A 22015-nucleotide genomic window follows, 5' to 3' on the forward strand; every position below is an offset into this window, starting at 1 on the left:
AGATCATTTGTCTAGGAAGTGGAATTGGGAGAAATAGTTTCTTTACACTTATTCTTTATTAATTACATTGACATTCTTTATGACAGATAATGAACATAGTTGATTCCTGAATAGTAACTGTTGAATATTACTATAGCTTCTCAGGTGTACCCTTGATTTGATTTAGTACTAGTAATCTGCTTGAGATCCTTGCCCATCCAAGAATGGTGAGATTGAAGTTGACCTTGATGCATTAACAATTAACACTGCAAATACAATTCCTGTCAGCAAGAGTGTGAAAACAAAAGGATGAAAGAAACCTTCTCAATTGTTACAACCTGTGAACAATTGACTTTTGGGCTAAAGGATGTCATTAATCTGGAAAGAGTGCAGAAAAGATTCACAAGATGTTACTGGGACTGAAGAACTTGAGTTATAAGGAGAGAAGGGATATGCTTAGGCTTTTATCCCTGGACCACAGGAGGCTGAAGTCACCCAACAGAATTGTATAAAAATCATGAGGTGCATAGATAAGATGAATAGTCAGCCTTTCTCCCAAGGTGGGAATGTCTAAGAATAGATGGCATAGATTTAAGGCAGGAGGGAAAAGATTTAAAAGGGGCACGAGGACCAACTTTTTCCATATAATGGCTGGTGGGTATCTTATTTATTTAGAGATACAGCGCAAAATAGGCCCTTCCAGCTTAAGTCGTGGTGCCAAGCAACCAACCGATTTAACCCTAGCCTAATCATGGGATAATTTACAATGACCAATTAACCTACTAACTCGTAGGTCTTCGGACTGTAGGAGGAAGCAGAAGACCAACATGCACACAGGAAGGAATGTATAAACTTGCCTACAGAGGAAGCCGGATTTGAACCCCGACACCCCGAGTTGTAATCACATCATGCTAACAGCTATGCTACCAGGGCACCCCATGTGGAATGAACAGCCAAGGAAGTTGCAGAGGTGGATGTAGTTACAATGTTTGAGACCCTAGGAATTTGAGAAAGATAGACAGATAGAGGTTATAGATCAAATGTAGACAAACAGAACTAACTCAGGTAGGCAACTGTGGTCGATGTGAACAAGTTAGGACGAAGGGGCTGTTACTGTTTCTGTGCCGTACAGCTAATTTGAAGAAAAAAAGTTTTGAAATTGCAAAATCAATATAAATCTAATCAATGTAACCATTTAAAACAAAAGTTAATGTTTCTTTCTGTAAAAATCTACTGGAAGCATACCCATCAGGAATAGATTTCCATGTTTGGCCGTTTTTGCATAGCTTTAATGTGTTAGAATTTGTATGGCATCGGAACAGTGTAAGATTAATGGTATTTTTCATTACGTCACATTTCCCTTCTGCTTACCTTTTCATGTGAATAATCGAGAGATTTGCCTCAAAGAGCATCATGTCCTCTCTTTGCATGCCTTCTATGCATTCATCTCTCACCAGGCATCTGTGACCCCTAATTTTTTTTAAACTTTATTGGGGTATCAACTCTAGGCACAGCTCGATTTTACCAGCTGTGCCTAGAGTTATTTCTAAATAGATTGGTGAATATTTTTCATGTCACTTTTATGATATTTATATTGGGGTCCATGGTGCATTTGCGGATAAACTATTGCAGGCATTGTCTAAAAACACAGTGGATTCTGGTTAATTGGGCCATCTGTTAACCCTGACAGCTGCTTATTTGGGAAAACTCTTAAAGAACGAAAACTAAACAAGAAAATAGCTTGGATTGCCTACATTTATTTGGGACACTATGCCGCTTGATTGGGACAGGAGACTGTTGTCAAACAATGTCCAAATAGCATCAGTTGCATGTATTTGTGTTCAAAAAGAAATGATTTTTGCCACTGATAGTTGGCAAGAAATAAGCAGTACAACAACTCTGAACTGTTTTGCTCACTGCGGTGTCAAGCATTCAGGTTTGGAGACGCCAGATATGTCTGTGAGTAAAAATGAAATGATTTCACTTCTTTAACAAGTTAGGAACTATGAAGACTTTGAAAGGTATTGACAATCATCTTGAATGTTACAATGAAAATGAAGATTTGGAGGGCACAATTGTCGAAAGCATTTCCTGAAGGAAGTCCATTATCTGCATTGGGTATCTGCACTCGTTTTGTTCGTTTACAGTCAATCAAAAGAACATGGCAGCAGACACTGGATGAATTCCTCCATTGATAACCACTTGGAACTAATACAGAGTTTTATAGTACTGTAGTAGCATAGGTAGCTTACTGATTTTAACTATTTCCATGAAATTTCGGCTAATTAGGACAGCCGCTTTATTGGGCCAAAATATACTGATCCCACCGGGTCCCAATTAACCAGAATCCACTGTATGAACAATTGCCATAAAGGGTTTGAGCATAATCATGAAGATAGAAGATAATAATGGAAAGGAAAATAGATGCACAGATATGAAGAAAAATGATTCATTTGACACCCATAATTCAGACAATAATTATGGCTGGACAAAATTTTATTTAAATCAATCTACAGGAAATTAATGTCATAAGTAATGATTGTGTGAAGTTATTGAACCACTCAATAATCATCCTGAGACAGAAGTAAAATGTAGAGTTTATATTATGCAGTGTTTACATACCAAGAAATTAATGCAATACAGAGGTTAGACTTGACATAAAAATACATTTTCTCTTGCAGTACACAAAATTAACAGTAAACAGCATAAAAGGTCACAAAAATACAAATATACAATCTAAAAGTTTTAGTCTTTTTTCTAGAAAAATGGTTACAAAACACAACAAAATATAGATTAATGCTTTCAAGGATGCTGTTAGGAATGCAGTGATTCTAACATTGAGATATGACCAATACCTATGGGGCTAGAGTAATATTCTAGGCCTGACATTGAAGCTATATTAGCTTTTGCAGAACTTTCAATCTGACCATTTCTACAGATTAAAATGCTGCAAAATGATATTAGAAAATCACAAACCAAATTTTGCTTTCTAAACAGAATGCAGGATAAATTATTTAATTGGTTTTGGATAAGCTAAGAGGGAAAAAATTATTGTTTAGGCATTGGAATTGGGTTAAAACTTCCAAAACTTCTACAATAACATAAGCAACTTAAATGTTTATCAAATATCTGTGCGAAACAATTAAAATTTACACTAGATTTCAACATTTGTGCATCTCCTCATTGTGCATTGTAAGTTAAATTATAACATCTCTCATAACACACAAAAACACAAATAATGCAAGGAATGTCTCCTTAGTATACATATTACTGTGTGCAAGGTCACTTGAAATGTCATAACATTGTTATAGGTATTGATCAAATCCTACTAGAAAAGAGCACTTAATTCACCAAATGTATACAACATCCATGAACATTGATAAAGCTGAAGCAAATTCTATATTGCAAAATTTGAACTGAAATGCATTATCATTTGTACATTTGTGATATTACCAAGGACATCATCAGTATATATATGCATATGACAAAAATGAGCAAAAGTTTTATTTTTAAACTACGGCTGTTATAAAGTTTCATTTAAAATAAAACCTTTGCTCATTTTTGTCATATACACATATATACTGATGTTTTTACATTTTATCTCAACAGTAATAAAACATCCTGAAATTGTTTGAATGCATTCTTGCAATGCATTATATATGGGACGTAACAATGACAATGAAAACTATAGCAGACGATGTATAGCTCAAATAACAAAAAGTATTGAAATGATTCAGTAAGTCAGGCAGCATCTGCGGAATATTAATATTCCGACCAAAGATCACCAGCCTGAAATATTAAGGGAAACCAAAAATGCTGGAAAATTTTAGCAAGTCAGACTACATCAGTGAATGGTGAAGCATTGCAGGCTGATGACTTTTCATTGGGTGCCTGGCCTCCTTGCATTTCCTGTTTTATTTAAGATTTTCACCATCTTCAATATTTTCCTTTCAAAATTGTTTCTCTTTCCACAAAAGCTGTATGACTTTGTAAATATCTCCAGATTTTTCAACTTTTATTTCAATTCTTTTACTTCATTGGGGTTTAATAGTTTGAATATAATTTCAATCCCTACAGTGTTTAAATGTTGCACTTAACTGCTGTAGACATAGAAAATGTGCAAATTTTGGAAAATGCAAATGAAATTCAGTTTTTGTAAAGCTAGCAGTGAATAATAAACACAAATCTCATCATTTAAGGAATGAATACTAAGGCTATTGGTCAACTGCAAAACCTAACTTTTGAATTAAAAAAATATTCCTTCCTTCCTCCTCACCTCAAGATATATTACATTGTCTGCGTGTATAGGTTGTCTCAGCCAGTCATATTCCAGAGAGACATAAATGATTTGCAATAACATAACTCCACTGCACTTGTGTATATATTGACTAACAATGTTACAAGATGCTCAATATATTTTAAGCTAATTTACTTTGATTTACATAATTTTCCTTCTGTTGACCTGCACAGATTAGTTAAAAAAAACAAATAAATCCTGTCAGCATCCCTTCTGAGGAATCTTAAACCAAAAATTGTTTAGTGTTCTCTTTATACTGGCAAACAGATGACCAGTCTCACCATAGGGAATAAATGTTAAGAATTTTCTGTATGATCCATTAGGTGATAAATGTAAATAATGTTTTTAAGTTGCACTTAATACTTGGAATAAAATTTTATGTTGTAACTATTGTACACATTTTTGAATATTTTAAGGTATACAAATTTACTGCAAATATTATTAAACACTACAAAGTTTTGTATGGGTGATTTTCAAATTCAGCAAGGTTATCTTATCAAAAGGGATACTGTCGACTTCAAACGTAAGTGCTGACCATCCTGACAAACACACCAACAGAAGATTGTAACACAATTCCCTACATAAGAGGTTAAATAGAATTATCTCCTTTATCAAATAGGCTGAAACTTCCATGCATTAAAAATTTCCTATAGCACAAACATATAAAACTAACATTTGTCAAACATTAATATACAACCAACAGAGCATAATTAAGGAGGTAAAACTTACCAATTGTTTCAATTTGCATTTTTGATAATTTCATAAAATGTTCTACCATAAAAGAACTTTCTGTACATCTCAATGTAAATAATCTGCAAAATGAAAATGCATCATTCCAAGCAACAAGTTGCAAAACAAATTAAAATACCCTTATGTCCTGTTTAGAATTCACTTATTAGTTCAGGCCCAAATGACTAGTAGAAATCAAGTCACCAATCAAGAAAACAATTCTGAAAAACTGTTAAATCAAATGAAAATAATGCAAAGTTGAAATAGAAGTTTATTCTGTAAAATGTCTGACAAAAATATTTTTAAATAATAAAAGCAGTCAGAATTAATACTGCATATCAGTAAGGGCCGATAGATTCTAAAATATTAAATTGTTTTTGTTGGAGCCGAACAATAGAAAAGATGTAGCTTCTAATGGAGACATAAGGGGATTTTTATGTGAGATTTGGTTACAGCAGTTTTGTTTTACTTTCACACCCAGTGGTTGTTTTTAACAAGTACAATTTTGAAATTTACTAGACGATATCAAACTGCTTAAATCTTTCACTTTGGTATAATTCTTAAACTTTTATATTTCCCTTTTACATCCTCCCATGTCAGTTTTGAGCACATGCAATTCCTATATAAATTAGAAATGCAGTTTGAGATATAAATACTGCATAATCTAGGCAGTCATTTACTTCCAGTGACAACACTAAAATTAAAATGTTCACAAAAGTGACTCCAAGTCTATTACAGTTGACAAAGAGCTTTCATTCCCCCATGAGCATAATTAGACTCAATTACTGGTGTGCTGCTAAATTTACCACATTTCGGATTGAAAAATTCCTCTGCTGCAAAAAAATACTGCAGCCACTCACATATCTAAATACACTTGAATAAATGTGTGCTAAAACACTCATGGTTCAGATTATGTTGCATTTTAAATTGGGAATTTGGGAGGTGAAATAAGGCTGGGCACCGTCAAGGTTACTGGAGACGTGGCAGTTAATTTAAAATGCAAAAGCCAACTCTTGTTTGTCCAATATGTTGTGCAAATATTAATGATTTTTCACAGCTACATGCATAAGTCCAATCCCCAGTTATTGAATGCACTCTGTTTCTGACACCACTGATCAAACACAATAGCTTCTCAAGTACAATAACCACAATTAATTAGATGGACAAGAAAAATATTGTGCATAGGTTTCTCAATATATTTTAAATTTGTTATTAAATGCATACTGAACTATGAAAACCTAGTTTTTTTGAGAAAGTTTCAGCTAAACTGATGTTAGTTTAAGGTCATGGAAGATTACATTTTAAATTTAAACTCAAAGTGCATAAACACAAACTAATGTCATGTGAAAAGATCATCAGTATGCACAGCAACATCAGAAATTACATTGGGCAGTTCAGTTAATAAGCTGGTATAGAATGATGCTCAAGGCATCAGCACTGTTAATTACATAAAAAGTGCTAGGTGACAAAATGTTTAAAATAAAATATAGGAAAACTACAGTAAATAAGTCATTTCAGCACTAATTCTACTTCTAATATTCTTTCATATCACCTTCATAAACGGTTATTTAGTTTTATTTTCTGGGATCCTCAATCAGCAACAGGACAAACTAATTTTCATAGTAGTGCACCAACTATTCTCCAAATCCCTCAGTCACATTTCTTCTTTTTCCTCAATACCTCTTTATCCACCATTTCAAAATTAAAATTACACTTCACCTAATTGAAACTTCCTATTTTGTTTCTTTTCCAATGGCAGCAACCTAGAAACAGCAGAGGCAAAAACAATACAACATTGAAGTTTATCCTCACTATAACTGAATTTCAGCCAATTGATTCAGCAAAACTTTTCTAAATACCATTTTTTTTTCTTAAATAAGTCATGAAACACAACACAAAAAAATCCAAAATTAAATACCTTTCTAAAACAAATGCATGCATAGAACTTGGGCATCATGCAACAAGGGAAGCAGTAGATCACGTGTACAGTACAGCACAACTTAATCAGTCATTAACCACAGGAGTTGATTAGTGGGAAGGATCACATTAGCTATATATTTTGCATATTTCACTAAAATCTGCCACCTATGGAACAATGGGCTTTCACCTTTGTGTATCCTATTGTATCTCACTTTTGCTTACTTTTTCACTAATGTTCAAAATTTCTGTTTAAATGGAAGTCAAATTCCAATTATAAATGCAAGTTCAACTTGTGTACAGATTTGAAACATTGGTTATTTTAGGACATCATAAGATGAAGTCTCTACAGCCAAACTTATTAGAGAGGAACCCTAAATATCAGTAACACACACAGCAGAATTATTCAGCTTTTGGTACTCTGGTCACTCACATATAAACTTAGGCTGTAATTCAGACTAATTTAGTACAAAAACTCACAAGCACCTTAAAACACTGGTACTCAATAGTCTGATTCTCTTAAAAAGATGCAAAACAATACTCTTAACATCTACTATCTCTTTGATTGTGTTTTTAGGTATCATTACCATTTAAATTACTTTAGATAGCTTAAATTTAAGAATAAGAAAATCAATGCATTATTTGACCATGAGTGTTAAAAACAGGTTACACAGTTACACAGGTCAACTACCTATTTTGTGAAAATTAAAATTTGACTTTAATGAGAACTGAACCAGGCACAACAAATCTTGAGTTTACTCAGTTAAAGAACCAGGGCACACCTCACTACAAAGAATAGTGATGGGCCCTTTAGGGATCTTAAACCAAGCATTCATATTCAATAACATGCACTGTATCTGGATAAGCAAAATGTATTGAAGCAAACCTCTGAAAACTAAGATGACCAATTAATCCAAGGTCAGACTTCATGTACCCTGTAAGTACGGCATTCATCTCTTTCCACCTGAATTTTGCTAACCAGCTTAACTTTTTATTATTCCCTGGTTTCTGTGATTATTACTATTTTCCCAAATACGTCTACATAAATAAGTAATCATCTTGAAAATAACATTCAATAATTTTCTTTAAGTGATTATCTTTTATCAGATCATTAATATATTTAATGTAATATAAAACTTGCTTTGTTGTTAATGAAGTAAAACTAAAAGTTTTTCAAATGGGGAAATGAAAATTAATTTTTGCTGCAAGTACTTCAAGAGTTTAATTTCTCATCCTTTCATAGAGGATCACCAAATGCAGAAAAAACATGCAAGGCATGAAACATCATTTAGAATTTACTAGGTATCTTTATGTTGTAAAAGGTGTGCAGCATCAGATTAGCTCTACTGCACTTCAAAAATTCATCTTGTCACACACTCCCTTGCTACTAATGCTTCAAAGGTGAATCCAAGCTCTTCTATTTTGCAAATTATTTGCATAAAATTTCATAAGTACGTTTCAATACATTAATATAACTGGTCAAACACTGTCTTAGGTGGTGTGAAACTGCCTTAATTTACATTTCTCAAGTTACTTTCCAGCATTTGATCGTCCTTCTATTGAAAGTTTGACTTCCTGTGATATGAAGGATGGTCGGGTGGACATTTTTGCGTCCTCTGACTGAATACTCTCTCTTTGGAAAACCGGAGGAGACCAGCGACACTGGTAATCTGGGTGGCTGGGAACACCGGTGCTTTCAGAATCCGTGTGCAAATGCTGCATGACAGAGTCTTTAGAATAATTTCTAATCTCAGAGCTTCTACTTATGTGGACTGAAATCTCTGGAGGAGCTAAGACAACCTCTGGTGTTGCCATGGTCCTTGACTCAAGAGCTGAAATGGTATTGATTGAAGATGTTGGCTGGGTAGAACTGCTGCTAGAAGTTTGTGCGCTGAGTGATATGCAGGTATTACCCACTGTAAGCCTTTGACATGAAAGTCCAAAGAGGTGTGCACTGCGTTCTGGGCTACAAGAGGACCAACCCTGGCCAAATACAAAGAATGGGTGCTCTCGAGGGACCTCTACACTCACCTACAACACAGGAAAGAAAATCATAATGTCTCACTCCCACAGTAACACATTTCCATTCATGAAATAAAAAGAACTTTATTTTTCCAGGTTAGCCACACCCATTTCACTTTTATAAATACAAAACTTCCCTTCATTGGTCAAGTCGCGTTTCATAAGTGATTTAAACAAATACGCTAAGCATTACTGTTTCACCCATTATACGGGGCTAACTATATACCTGGACTCTGTTTGATATCCCACCGCCATGTGAGTTATTGATCCCAAACACACTATCCTTATTACTTGTTGCTCATCCTTCTAAGTAGATAACTATCCCAGCTGCAATTCTGCTTCAAGTCAAATGTTTGCCAGAAACTCTCTGTCATATAGCATTGTGAAAGTGCCTTCACTAGGATATCAATATTTAAAGGAGCCAGGTCACCAACTTGAAAATTAGGGATGGACAATAAAAGCTAGCCTTGTAATCCCATTAATGTAAATAACCTGGCTCAGTAACAGTTTTTATTCAATATACGTGTATTATTCAGGTGATTACTCGTAACAGACTGTAGACTCACCTTCGATTTAGGTTCTCCTACAGAGAAATGGAGGGTGACATAGCCAGCCCGTTGGCTGTCCTCAATATCCATCAGTGTGCTGGAGTCAATTTTTAACCCAGTACTAATTTCTGCACTACGCACAAAGTCCTGCGCTTGTAAGTCTTCTACACGTTTCAGTTCCCCATTCGCTAACTGGATGATGGCACCTTTCATAAAGTGTGAAGGAATAGGAGCAGCTGGAGACTGCTGGACAAGGACAGACTGAAGAACTGGTACAGTGGGCTGTGAAGCTGGAAGTGGAACCACTGTACAAACACTTGTTTGTGCATCAACAGCCCTTTGAATTACGGGTTCTGTAGTTACAGCAGCTGTATTAACCAAGGATTTCGCAAGATCAGGGGCATCAACAGGCATTAATATTGGCTGCCCATTGGCTAATACCATTGTTTTATGCAAATGCCCACATTGGTCATCCAGCATTTGCCTTTTGAGTCCTGGGGTAACATGCTGTTGAGCAGGCAGATATGGAGATTGTGGTAATTCTTCACTAGAACAAAACTCTGCAAAGTTCTTACCTGGAATGACTTGCAAATGGTGTCTTAATTGCTCTTGATTTTTGACTGAATTCTGAGAAACTTTCACATTACTTAAGACTTCGTTTCTAACAACTACAGGACCCTCAGTTCCTTGAGCACTCAAACTCCCAACTACTTGCTGGACTTCTAGGTCTGTGTCCGGCGTACTCCTTTGTGCTGGAGAGGTAACCTCATTCCTTGGTTCCCTATGAGAAAGAAAATGGGGACTGCCTCTAGCTTGCTCAATTGGTGAAGATAACTGCGGTTCTTTTCTGCCAACATTATGGGGTGCCTGAAGTTCTATAAATCTTTCTTGTCGCGGCCGTTTCTCAAAATTTTGATGGTTTGAAGCTCCTTCAATTCGGCTTGTTGAGACTTCCAATACAGCTTCAGCAATTTCTTTGTCTTTTGCCATTTGAAAGCTAAATCTATTGTTATGGGAGATATCTAGATTCGGTACTGCTGTAGTAAATGAGGCATATGATGGCGTTAACACCGAGGGTTGAAAATGAACCCTACCATGAGCCATACCTTGCGATGGTTCTGTTGCAGATAGGTGAGCCAGTGGTCCTTGTGGAGTCAAATTTTGTATAGGAGAACCAGTGGTTTTACTGTATGTTTCTATAGGAGAAGTTGTCTGTGGAGGAGGAGTAACAGCCTCAGCCATCACGGAAGGATACGAGACAAGATGAGAAAAATGAGAAGTGGGAATGCCCATGGTAGAAGAAATTAGAGGATTTGGCAGAATCCCATGAGACACATATGGTATTGTATATGGAGCTCCTACAAATTGCAGTGAAGCATGGGGTAGCTGGGTGTAATGAACAGGCATATATGGAACCCCATGGTGTTGAAGAAGCGGAGATGCAATGCTGTAACCTGGTGACAGATGCCCCATGTTCACCAATGAATTCTGAGCACTTAATGAATTGCTTGCAGAAGGTACAGCCAATTTGTACATCATACTATACTGATCCACTGCAACTCCAGGTGAGCTGTCACCATTATCAGCTCTGACTCCACATCTCAGTGTTGTTTGATTCTCTTCAGCAGCACTTTTCGACCAATCAGCATCACTCACAGTAGTAATACTGGTTGGCAAAGTATTATTTTTTAAGACCTCCTCACCTCCAGTGCTATTCTGTAGGAGTTCTCGTTTCTTTGGTGGCAGGCATTCCTGATTTCGCTCATAAGCAGGTTTCATATTGTACTCTGGAGTATTATTTTTGCCTATAAATATCACCAAGGGAAGTCAGTGGGAGAACAAAGATATTCTGGAGCTCTCCTCAAACCACTTGCTGACGGGAGCCTAACCAATCAACAGAGAAAAAGAATATGTAAATAACAATAAAACAAAGGGAAAAATGCCTCTATAAAAAAGCATACATTCTCAAACAAAGACAATGCTTTTTCAGATTTGTTCTATTGATAATCAGTAAATTGATAAATGTAATAGCAGTAATATGCAGAGTCAGTATCAAGCTTCTCAAAAATGATTTAACGTTATGCTTTAACTTCAATTATGGAGATCTGCTCCGCCATTTGATAAGCTCATGGCTAACCTTCCAAATCAATTTCATTTTCCAGCCTAATCCTATATCACATTAATTCCGTTTGTTCTCAAAAAGACTATTGATAATAATCTTGAAAATAGACATCACACTACTCTAGGATAGATAGTTCAACTGATTGATAATACTTGAGTAAAGAAGTTTTTTTTGAACTTTAATTTCAAAATACCTTAATCTACAATGCCCAATTACATTTTCACTAGCCAAGGATATATTCTCTCAGCATCTGCAAGTCCTCTCAGAATCTTGTTTAAAAATAACCTTTCATAAAACACCAGACTATTTAGGCCTCTTAAAAGCTAGCTCACAATACCCCAGGAATCAATCTTGTGAAGCAACTTTGTAGTCACGACAATATATCCATTTTGGGTGAGTGTACCAAAACTGTCCATAATCATCATGAAGGTTGAAAAGGTTCAAAGGTTCATTTATTATCAACGTATGTATGCAATATACAACTCTGAGATTCTTCTTCTCCAGATAGCCGCTAAACAAAGAAAAACCATGGAAGTCAGTTCAGAGGGAAAGAGCAACTGCCCCACACAAAAAAAGGACATGAACATCAACCCCCAAACTCCTTGCCCCACACAAAAAAACACAAACATCAACCCCCAAAATCATCGCCCCACACAAAATGCAAGAAGAACATTAGAATACTGGCTTCCCAATCCCCCTCCCCACATACAAAAAACACTAACAAAATGCAACAGGAACAAGAACATCAACCCCCAAATGCCCTCGCCTGCAAAAAAAGCAACATGAAAGAACAGCAAAAACACAGAATATAAAAACCGTAGGACTTAAAAAAAAGTCCATAGTCCAAAATCCAGAACACAGAAAACTCAGTATCATCCATCAGCATCATCGAAAGAGAGAGACTTCAGGCACAGCAAGAGGCCACACAGGCTTCCCCTTTGGCAGCAGAGCGATCCCACCAGCAATCACAAGGCGGTCGGTGCTCGCCCTCTGAATTCGCCTCAATGTTTCAATGTTCCTTGTCACTTTTAATTGGCAAACAACAGAAGCTTTATTTGGCGAAATGGAGTCAAACACTGGCTCGTGCCCATCATTATGTGCTGCGTTGTATGATGTAGGTGATCATGGTTACTATGATTGTTCTTAGCAAATTGTTCCTACAGAAGTGGTTTGCCATTGCCTTCTTCTGGGCGGTGTCTTTGCAAGACGGATAACCCCAGCCATTATCAATACTCTTCAGAGATTGTCTGCCTGGCGTCAGTGGTTGCATAACCAGGACTTGTGATATGCACCAGCTGCTCATATGACCACCCACCACCTGCTCCCTTGGCTTCACATAGCCCTGCTCGTGGGCTAAGCAGGTGCCACTCCTTGCCCAAGGGTGACTCGGAGGCTAGCGGAGGGAAGGAGCGCCTCACACCTCCTTTGGTCGCGATGCATCTTCACTCTGCCACCCAAGTACATTGATAATACATCGGCTATATAAAAGCTTTATAGAATTGGACACTTCCTTGAGTTTTACCCTTTAAATCCCTTCAAATAAAGAGTAACATATCACTTGCATTAGACCATAACAAATAGGAGCACCATTAGGCCATTTGGCCCATCAACTCTGCTCTGCCATTCAATCATGGCTGATCTTTTTTTCCCCTCCTCAGCCCCACTCCCCAGCAATCTCCTCATAACCTTTGATGCTGTGTCCAATCACGAACAAATCACGTTGTGCCTTAAATACACCAAATGACCTGGCCTCCACAGTTGTCTGTGGTAACAAATTACACAAATTCACCAACCTCTGACTAAAGAAATTTCTCTGCATTTCTGTTTTAAATGAATGCCCCTCTATCTTGAGGCTGTTCCCCCTTGTCCTAGACCCCCGCCCCCCTACCATGGGAAATATCCGTTCCAAATCTACTTTGTTTAGGCCTTTCAACATTTGAAAAGTTTCAATGAGATCCCCCCTCATCCTTCTAAATACCAGTGAGTACAGATCCAGAGCCATCAAAGGTTCCTTGAATGAGAATGTTCCTTTTATTCCCAGAATCATCCTTGTAAACCACCTCTGGACACTCTCCAATGCCAGCATGTCTTTTCTTAGATGAGGAGCCCAAAACTGTTCACAATAGTCAAGGTGAGGCCTCACCAGTGCCTTATAAAGCCTCAGCATCACATCCCTGCTCTTGTATTCAAGACCTCTTGGAAATAAATGTTAACATTGTATTTGCCTTCCTCACTACCAACTCAATCTGCACGTTAACCTTTAAGGTGTTCTGCACATGGATTCCCAAATCCCTTTGCATCTCAGATTTTTGGATTTTCCTCCTGTTTAGAAAATACTCTGCACATTAATTTCTACTACCAAAGTGTATGACCTTGCATCTTTCATCATTGTATTTCAATTGCAATTCTCTTGCCCATTCTCTTAATCTGTCTAAGTCCTGATGCAGCCTACCTGTTTCCTCAACCCCACCTGGAACTAGGACCAAAAATAGAATGCTGGAAGAATTCAATAGGTTTCAATAGGTACATGTCAGAGATATGTATACAATATAAATCCTGAAATTCTTCTTCTTTGCAAACATCCACAAAAACAGAGGAGTGCCCCAAAGAATGAATGAGTTAAACGTTAGAACCCCAAAGCCCCCCACCCCCACGCACATGCATCAGCAAGGCAACGATCCCACTCCCACCAGCAAAAAAGCATCAGCAGGCCAAACAACATGAGCACAGACAAAAGGAGCAAGTCAGTGTTTTGGGTGTAAGAAAGTTACCATTTTTGCTATAACCAACTGCAGCAATTGGCTGTAACTGCTACAGATGAGGAAGGGTAGATCTTTGATACTGCAAGTATGATGCACATTTCAGTGCCATCGATGTATAAAAAAAAAATCAAAAATTAATGAAAATAACTTAATTTTATGATTTAAAAAGAATCATATTAACATGAGAATAGAACTATATATTGCAAATTATATCTATTTTCCAATATTTTTGACAAACAGTTTGCAGTGCCTCTCAAATGGTAAAAATATTCCAAATTGATCTTGGACTATTATCAAATTAAAACCGATTGCTCTGCTAATATTTTCTATATGGCAATAGATGACCTATACTTGCATGCTTTATGCTGCACCTTAAAAGGAGAAGAGAAAGAAGGAGGGGTTTTTAGTGCTGTGGGGGTGGGGGGGGGTTTTAGTACCGAAGATGGGAATGCAAATGAAGCAATGATTAAATTTGAGGAAGATCTTATAACTAGAATGAGTATTTCATGTAGCTCACATGTTCAAAAGGAGGAAAATGAAGAAAATGAAACAACTATAATTTAAAATGAAAATTTTAAGACTGAGATATTCCTTATCTGGAACCTAATGAAGGTCAACAAGCTTCAGGGTGACCGGTGAACATGACTGGTGACATGGCAGTATATTTCTGGCTGACCACAAGCGTATGGAGAAGTGATTAACAGTCACTGGCCTGGACTCTATTTAAACAGTCCAGTCTAGAAGCAGTTTGATAGCATGAATAGAGTTAGCTAATGTTACAAAGATAGAAATCTTGTCTAAAGCTCATTTCTGGGTCGAAGAGGTTGTGAGATTATTCCATTTATTTCAGGTGCCCAGGAGAAAAGGATTGAAGTTTTATACACATGCATTACAGTCAGCCAGAGACTAATTTCCTCACATTTTCCCACCTACTATTAAAAATGCTTTCAGAGTATCTAAGTTTAGGACAATGCAAGTCAGAAATCTGAGTTTGCCCTACAAAGACAATCGGCATATAAAGAGTTACAACTTACCTGTGGAAGTGAATGAGAACATTGAGTGCTCAAAGCGCAGAAACGTTGTGTTTTCCATCTTTGGCATCTTTCACCTTGAGGACAGAGAAAAAAAATTAAACCCAAACATGGTCTGATATAAAGGATATAGTTATATCACATCTAATTCCTAGTTTTAGATTATATTAAAAAATAATAGGATGAACAACCTCACATAATTAACCTTCAATTGTTTAATAACATTTAAATTATGCAAATAATTCTATCCACTGAAGTAGAATCCAACAAAACAGCTTCTACCATAAACCTAAAGGAAAACTAAATCAACATACACTCAGTGACCACTTTATTAGGTACAGACCATGAACATACGCTGAGTGTATATTTGTGGTCTTCTGCTGCTGTAGCTCATCCACTTCCAGGTATGACATGTTGTGCATTCAGAGAAGCTCTTCTGTACACCACTGCTGTAACACATGGCTATCTGAGTTACTGGCAGCTTCCTGTCATCTTGAACCAGTCTAGCCATTCTCTTCTGATCTCTTTCATTAACAAGGGGTTTTCGCCAACAGAACTGCTGTCATTGAATTTTTTTTTTGTTTCTCACACCATTCTCTATAAATTAGAGACTGTTGTGCTGAAATACTCAAACCACCCTGTCTGGCACCATGTCATTCTAGGGTCAATGTCACTTAGATCACATTCCTTCTCCATACTAATATTTGGTTTAAACAACAACTGAATCTCTTGACCATGTCTGCATGCTTCTATAAATTGAGTTGTTGCCACATAATTGGCTGATTAGATATTTGTATTAACAAGCAGGTGTAATAAAGTGTAATAAAGTGGCCACTGAGTGTATTTAATTAATATAGACCACGTTAAATGAATATATTTTATCATTAAGATTTCAGCAAAACATAATAGTCTACTTGTAGAATTTAATTTGATTTACAAGCATACAATTGCTTTCATAAGCTAATGTAATATTCAGAAATTAACATTAAGTGAGGGAATAACAGCTACAGTTCTAATGGTAGAAGGGAATATAATTTGCAGGACAAAAACATTTATATAGCACCTTTTTAATGTAGAAATATGTCACTAAACACTTCATTGGAATGTTATAAAGAGGATTTGAATCCAATTTTGATTGCCGCATTTTGGAAAGAATATAACAGTCCAAGAGAGGCTGAAGATAAGATTCACCGAAATTGTTCCAGGCATTAGTGATTTCAGCTATAAGACTGAAAAAACAACACAACTGGAGTCATTCTTCTTGGAGAAAAGAGTGTCAGGAGGGGATTAGTTTAAGGTGTGCAGGAATATGACTAGGTTAGGCAGGATAAAGCAAGAGAGGCAGATGATACAAGGACCATGGAACACAGATTTAAACATTTGCCAAATAATACAAGGGTTTGTAAAGAAAATCATTTTTAAATTCAGTAATTACATTCTGGAACACATTGCCTGAAAGAGTGGTAGAAAGAAAGTCCACCACTGCTTTGAAAGAAAACAAACTCTTCGGAGAGAATCATTTGCCAGGATGGGTGAAAGCACAGGAAATTTCTACTAATGGAATGTCTCGACATTTGTCCTACAAGGCAAATGCTCAAAGTGATAGGTTGTCAGCAGCATCTTGGAAGATGAAGAAATGGTATAAAGTCAAATACATTTCGGAAAGAACTAGAGAATTAACAACCAAGGTAGCTGATGGCATGATTGACAAAAGTAGAAAAATAAATTTCACGAATGTTCAAGAGCCTGATGGTTGAAGGGTAGTAACTGTTTCTGAACCTGGTGGTGTGAGTCCTGAGGCTCCTGTACGTTCCTCCTGATAGCAGCGAAAAAAGAGCATGTCCTGGGTGGTGGGGGTCCCTGACGATGGATGCTTCTTTCCTGCAACAGCAGGACAGTATTTCTTGCAGATGTGCTCAATGGTTTGGAGAGCTTTATCCGTGATGGACTGGACCATGTCCACTACTTTTTTTTTTAAGGATGTTCTGTTCGAGGGCATTGGTGTTTTCATACCAGGCTGTGATGCAACCAGTCAATACACTCTCCTCCACACCTCCACACAAAGAAGTTTGTCAAAGTTTTAAATGAGATGCCAAGTATTTGTAAACTCCTAAGGAAGTAAAGGTATTGCTCTGCTTTCTTTGTAACTGCACTTACGTACTGGGCCCAGAACAGATCCTCTGAAATGATAACACTGAGGAATTTAAATTTGCTGATCCTCTGATGAGGACTGGCTCATGGACCTCTGGTTTCCTCCCCATTAATAAATTCCCTGGTCTTGCTCACATTGAGTAAGAATCAGAATCAGGTTTATTATCACCAGCATGTGTCGTGAAATTTGTTAACTTAGCAGCAACAGCTCAACGCAATACACAATATAGAAGAGAAAAAAAAATAATAATAAATAAATAAGAGTTTGTTATTGTGGCTAGATTTACAATCTCCCTCCTATATGCTGAATCGTCACCTCCTTTGATTCAGCCCACAACAGTGTTTTCATCTGCAAACTGAATACAGGCTTCCCCCACCATCCGAAGGTACAGCGTTCCTATGAAACGGTCCGTAAGCCAGAATGTCATAAAGCGAAGAAGCAATTACCATTTACTTATATAGGAAAAATTTGTGAGCGTTCGCAGCCCCAAAAATAACCTACCAAATCATGCCAAATGACACATAAAACCTAAAATAACAGTAACATATAGTAAAAGCAGGAATGATATGATAAATACACAGCCTATATAAAGTAGAAATACTTCCTTACAATCATTGCCGCACTGTTCTCCATAGCGAAAATCTCACGCAAGCGCTCTCGGCAGAAACATTCTCTCCAGTAACCTTTAAGCTATGAATCTGCCAAATCATACCAAATCATACCAAATAATACATAAAAATACACAGCCTATATAAAGTAGAAATAATGTATGTACAGTGTAGTATCACTTACGGGAATTGGGAAGACAGCGCCAAGCACACTGATGATGGTGTGTTAGGTTGAGTCGTCAGAGGTTGGGGTGGTGCAGTGGCCCCCACCCTCCAGGCCGCTGAACGATACTGATCCGCGAAGAATGCAGTGGTGCAGCGGTGGCCGGGACGCACTCAGCACATCCTTAATAAAAAAGCCGAAATAAACAAGCTAATTAATTAGGTTCTGCCTGGCACGTAAATGTCAGCCCAGATCAGAGGCGACGCAATCAGCAATCGCCTCTGATCTGGGCCAACTTTTACATGGCGGGCGGCACCTAATTAATTAGATTGTTTATTTCAGCTTTTTTCTTAAAGGTGTGTTGGGTGCGTCCCGGCTACCGCTGCCTTCTCCGTGGCAATGTATTGGTCCGCGGCCCGGGGGTTGAGGTGGTGGGACACTGCGATGTCATCTCATCGTCGTCTGTTTCCATTAGGGCAGGCAGGTCATCTTCTTCTATGTCTACCTGCCCCGATGTTGAAGGTCGAGGTTCGTCGTCTGCTGTGGCTGATGTAGAAGGCCTGCTTGACTGCTTAGCCTCGTGCATTTTTCTATCATACAGTTCTTGTAAGCACTCAAACCATCTTGCAAATATACCCTAAACCGACGTACCCTTTCGAAATTAAAGTCATACTTTATTATTGCAGCGAAAATCTCACGCAGTTGCTTCACGTCCAGATCCTGGACTTTTGGTCCGTTTGCTACTGCATTCGGTTTCGATTGTTATCCTTTCCTCCTCCAATTGCATCAGCTCTTCATCTATCACTTCTTGGTCATGAGATGCCAAAACCTCTTCAACATCATCTTCGTCAACTTCCACAAGCCAAACTCACTTTGTCCTTGCTTCGTTCACCACGATCGAAACTTTTAATTATGTCTAGTTTTACGCTAAAGTGTAACACCCTTACAAGCTCTTTTAGGCTTTTCCAATACCTTAGAGCTCATCTTGCTAACGGATGCTCACAGGCATGTGTTTAAGCAATGCCGGCGAGAATGCAGTTCCGAATCTGGGGAGGACCGGCTGCTCGGGGCGTGCGCTGATTTTTTTTGGCGTGCTGCCTTTTATCGCGTGCTGCTTTTTTCGTAACAGTGAAAACACCTTCTGTTAGCGAAAACAGGCAACTAATGTAGGTCTTTCGTAACAGTGAGGTTTCGTAAAGCGAACGTTCAAAAAGCGGGGGACACCTGTATCGCATTGGACACACACAGTCATAAGTGTAAAGTGAGTAGAGCAGGGGGATAAGCACACAGCCTCATGGTATATTTGTGCTGTTGGAGATTGTGGAGATGTTGTTACCAATCGGAACTGACTGGGGTCTGTAAGTGAAAAATTGAGGATCCAATTGCACAAGGAGGCATTGAGGCCAAGGTCTTGGAGCTTATTGATTAGAGTTGAGGGGATGATGGTATTGAATGCTGATCTGTAGTTGATAAAGAGCATCCTGATGTACGCATCTTTGCTGCCCAGATGTTCCAGGGTTGAGTGAAGAGTTACTGAGATGGCATCTGCTGTGGACCTGTTGCTCTATTAGGCAAATCAGCGTGAACCTAAATCGCTTCTCAGGCAGAAGTTGATATGTTTCATCACCAACCTCTCAAAACACTTCACTACTATGGATGTAAGTTCCATTCGCTGGTAGTCATTGAGGTAGGTCACACACTCTTCTTGGGCACCAGGATAATGGAAACCCGCTTAAAGCAGGTGGGTATCACACACTGCCGAAGCGGGATGATAAAGATCTCAATGAATACACCAGCCAGTTTATCAGCACAGGTCATTAGTACTGGCCAGGTACCCCATTTAGGCTGGTTGTTTTTCATGGTTCTCCCTTCTGGAGTCTGTTTGCATGTCAGCCTCAGAGACCAAAATCATATGATCATCAGGGGATGTGGGAGTTTGTAATGGCTCCTCCATGTTTTGACGGTCAAAGCAAGCGTAGAAACCACAGAACTCATCTGGAAGCAAAGTCCTACCATCGCCTATGTCAGTTGATCGAACTTTTTTAAGAGGTGATAGTATTCAAGCCTTGCCAGAACTACCGAGCATCCTCAGTAAACCAGGAATACGGCTCTTAGTTTTCCTACTTTCATGAAAAAAAGATGGGAATTGTGGGATATGATCCTGAATGCAATTTTTGTAATGTTCAAGTGTATTATAGAGTTGATTTGTTAGTCATCCAATTCATCAAAGGTTCGTTGAGTATCTTTAAAATAATGAGACCAGAAAATACAGCAGATATCAGTTAATTGGGACACATCAGGACTCAAACATGAAGTGAAGTTTCATGAAAATAGTTGAAAAGGTATAAAAATGACAAACTGCCTTTTAACTGAGTAACAAATAATGTATTTAAATTAAATACAGAACAAATTAGAACACTACCACTGCATTACTATAAAACTGTATATTAGTTCCTAATACTTATTGACTGAAGAATTGATGCAGTGCACACTTGTGTTCTTTTGATTGACTGTAAATGAACAAAATCAGCACACTTAGTGCAAATAATAGACTGCTTTCATACAATGCTTTCCAATAACTGCATCCTCCAAATCTTCATTTTCATTGAAACATTCAAGATGATTATCAATACCTTCAAATTCTTCATAGTTCCTAACTCGCTGAAGTAGTGAATTAGTTTCATCTTCACTCCTGGCAGTTTCTGGCATCTCCAAGCCTGATTGCTTGAAGCCTCAGTGAGCAAACTAGTTCTGAATTGCCTTATTGCTTACTTCTCACCGACTATCAGTGACAAAAATCACTGCTTTCTGAACACACACAGGTACAAATGCTGCTATTTAAAAACTGTTCACTCTAAGTATGATGAAATGTCTAACGGCCACAAAGTGCATGCTACTGATGCTAGTTCGGAACTGTTCAGCAAGTCTCCTGTCCCAATTAAGCAGCACAGTGTCCCAAATGAGCAAAGGGAACCCCTGCTATTTTCTTGATTACTTTCTGTTCTTTTAAGACTTGCCCCAATTAACCAGAATCCACTGTATGTATTCTTTAACTTAACTTTTTTGTCTAAGGTCTAAGTCGGAAGTCAAAAATATCTTAAAATACCTATGACCAAGGATATAGTTGGTGCATCAAGGGTTGGTTAAAATTGTGTCTTAAAATGGAATAAAGATAATTTTAACACTCAAAAACATACTATATGTTTAAAAATTAAATTATAGATACAAGGAAGAGCCAATTTACAGTAGCCAACAAATTTCATGAAAATTCTATCACACTCTCATTGTCTCACTGTTCTTATATTACTAAGATTAAGACTTAGGTTCAAGTGATCACAAGTCCTGCAACAGAAATACAAAATAAAACTTATTTGCTCTGTAATAAAATTTATTCTTAGTTCATCCTCAGAGTAACAAGCCATTTATGTTCACATATTTTTTATGACACAGTGATAGTGATTCAGCCCATCCAGCCTAAGATGGTTCCCAGAGCACACTCATCAATTTAGCTCCCTGCAAGTCAGTCAGTCACACTCTCACACACACACACACACCACTACTCCCCCCCCCCCATTTTCCCTCCAGATTCTACCACGCACCTACGACAGATGCAGTTTATAACACACAAGAAGACAGAGTAGGCCATCAGGCCCTTCAAGCTCAGCCAGTCCACAAGAATATTGTC

At 37.7% G+C, this 22015-nt stretch overlaps 1 protein-coding gene across 1 annotated transcript in view; it reads right to left on the reverse strand.

The window, feature by feature from the left end:
• Positions 1-2211: 2211 nt before the first annotated feature.
• Positions 2212-22015, reverse strand: part of LOC134356265 (ataxin-1-like) — a 32741-nt gene continuing 12937 nt past the window's right edge. Inside the window, exons 2-4 of the mRNA XM_063067074.1 lie at positions 15411-15484; positions 9511-11376; positions 2212-8953 (exon numbers count right to left, since the gene is read on the reverse strand). Of these exons, the coding sequence (XP_062923144.1) occupies positions 8453-8953; positions 9511-11271 (2262 nt within the window). The 5' untranslated portion in view covers positions 11272-11376; positions 15411-15484 and the 3' untranslated portion in view covers positions 2212-8452. The remainder of the gene's footprint in view (positions 8954-9510; positions 11377-15410; positions 15485-22015) is intronic.

This window comes from Mobula hypostoma, chromosome 14, assembly GCF_963921235.1.
Source record: "Mobula hypostoma chromosome 14, sMobHyp1.1, whole genome shotgun sequence".
Taxonomy (NCBI): Eukaryota; Metazoa; Chordata; class Chondrichthyes; order Myliobatiformes; family Myliobatidae; genus Mobula; species Mobula hypostoma.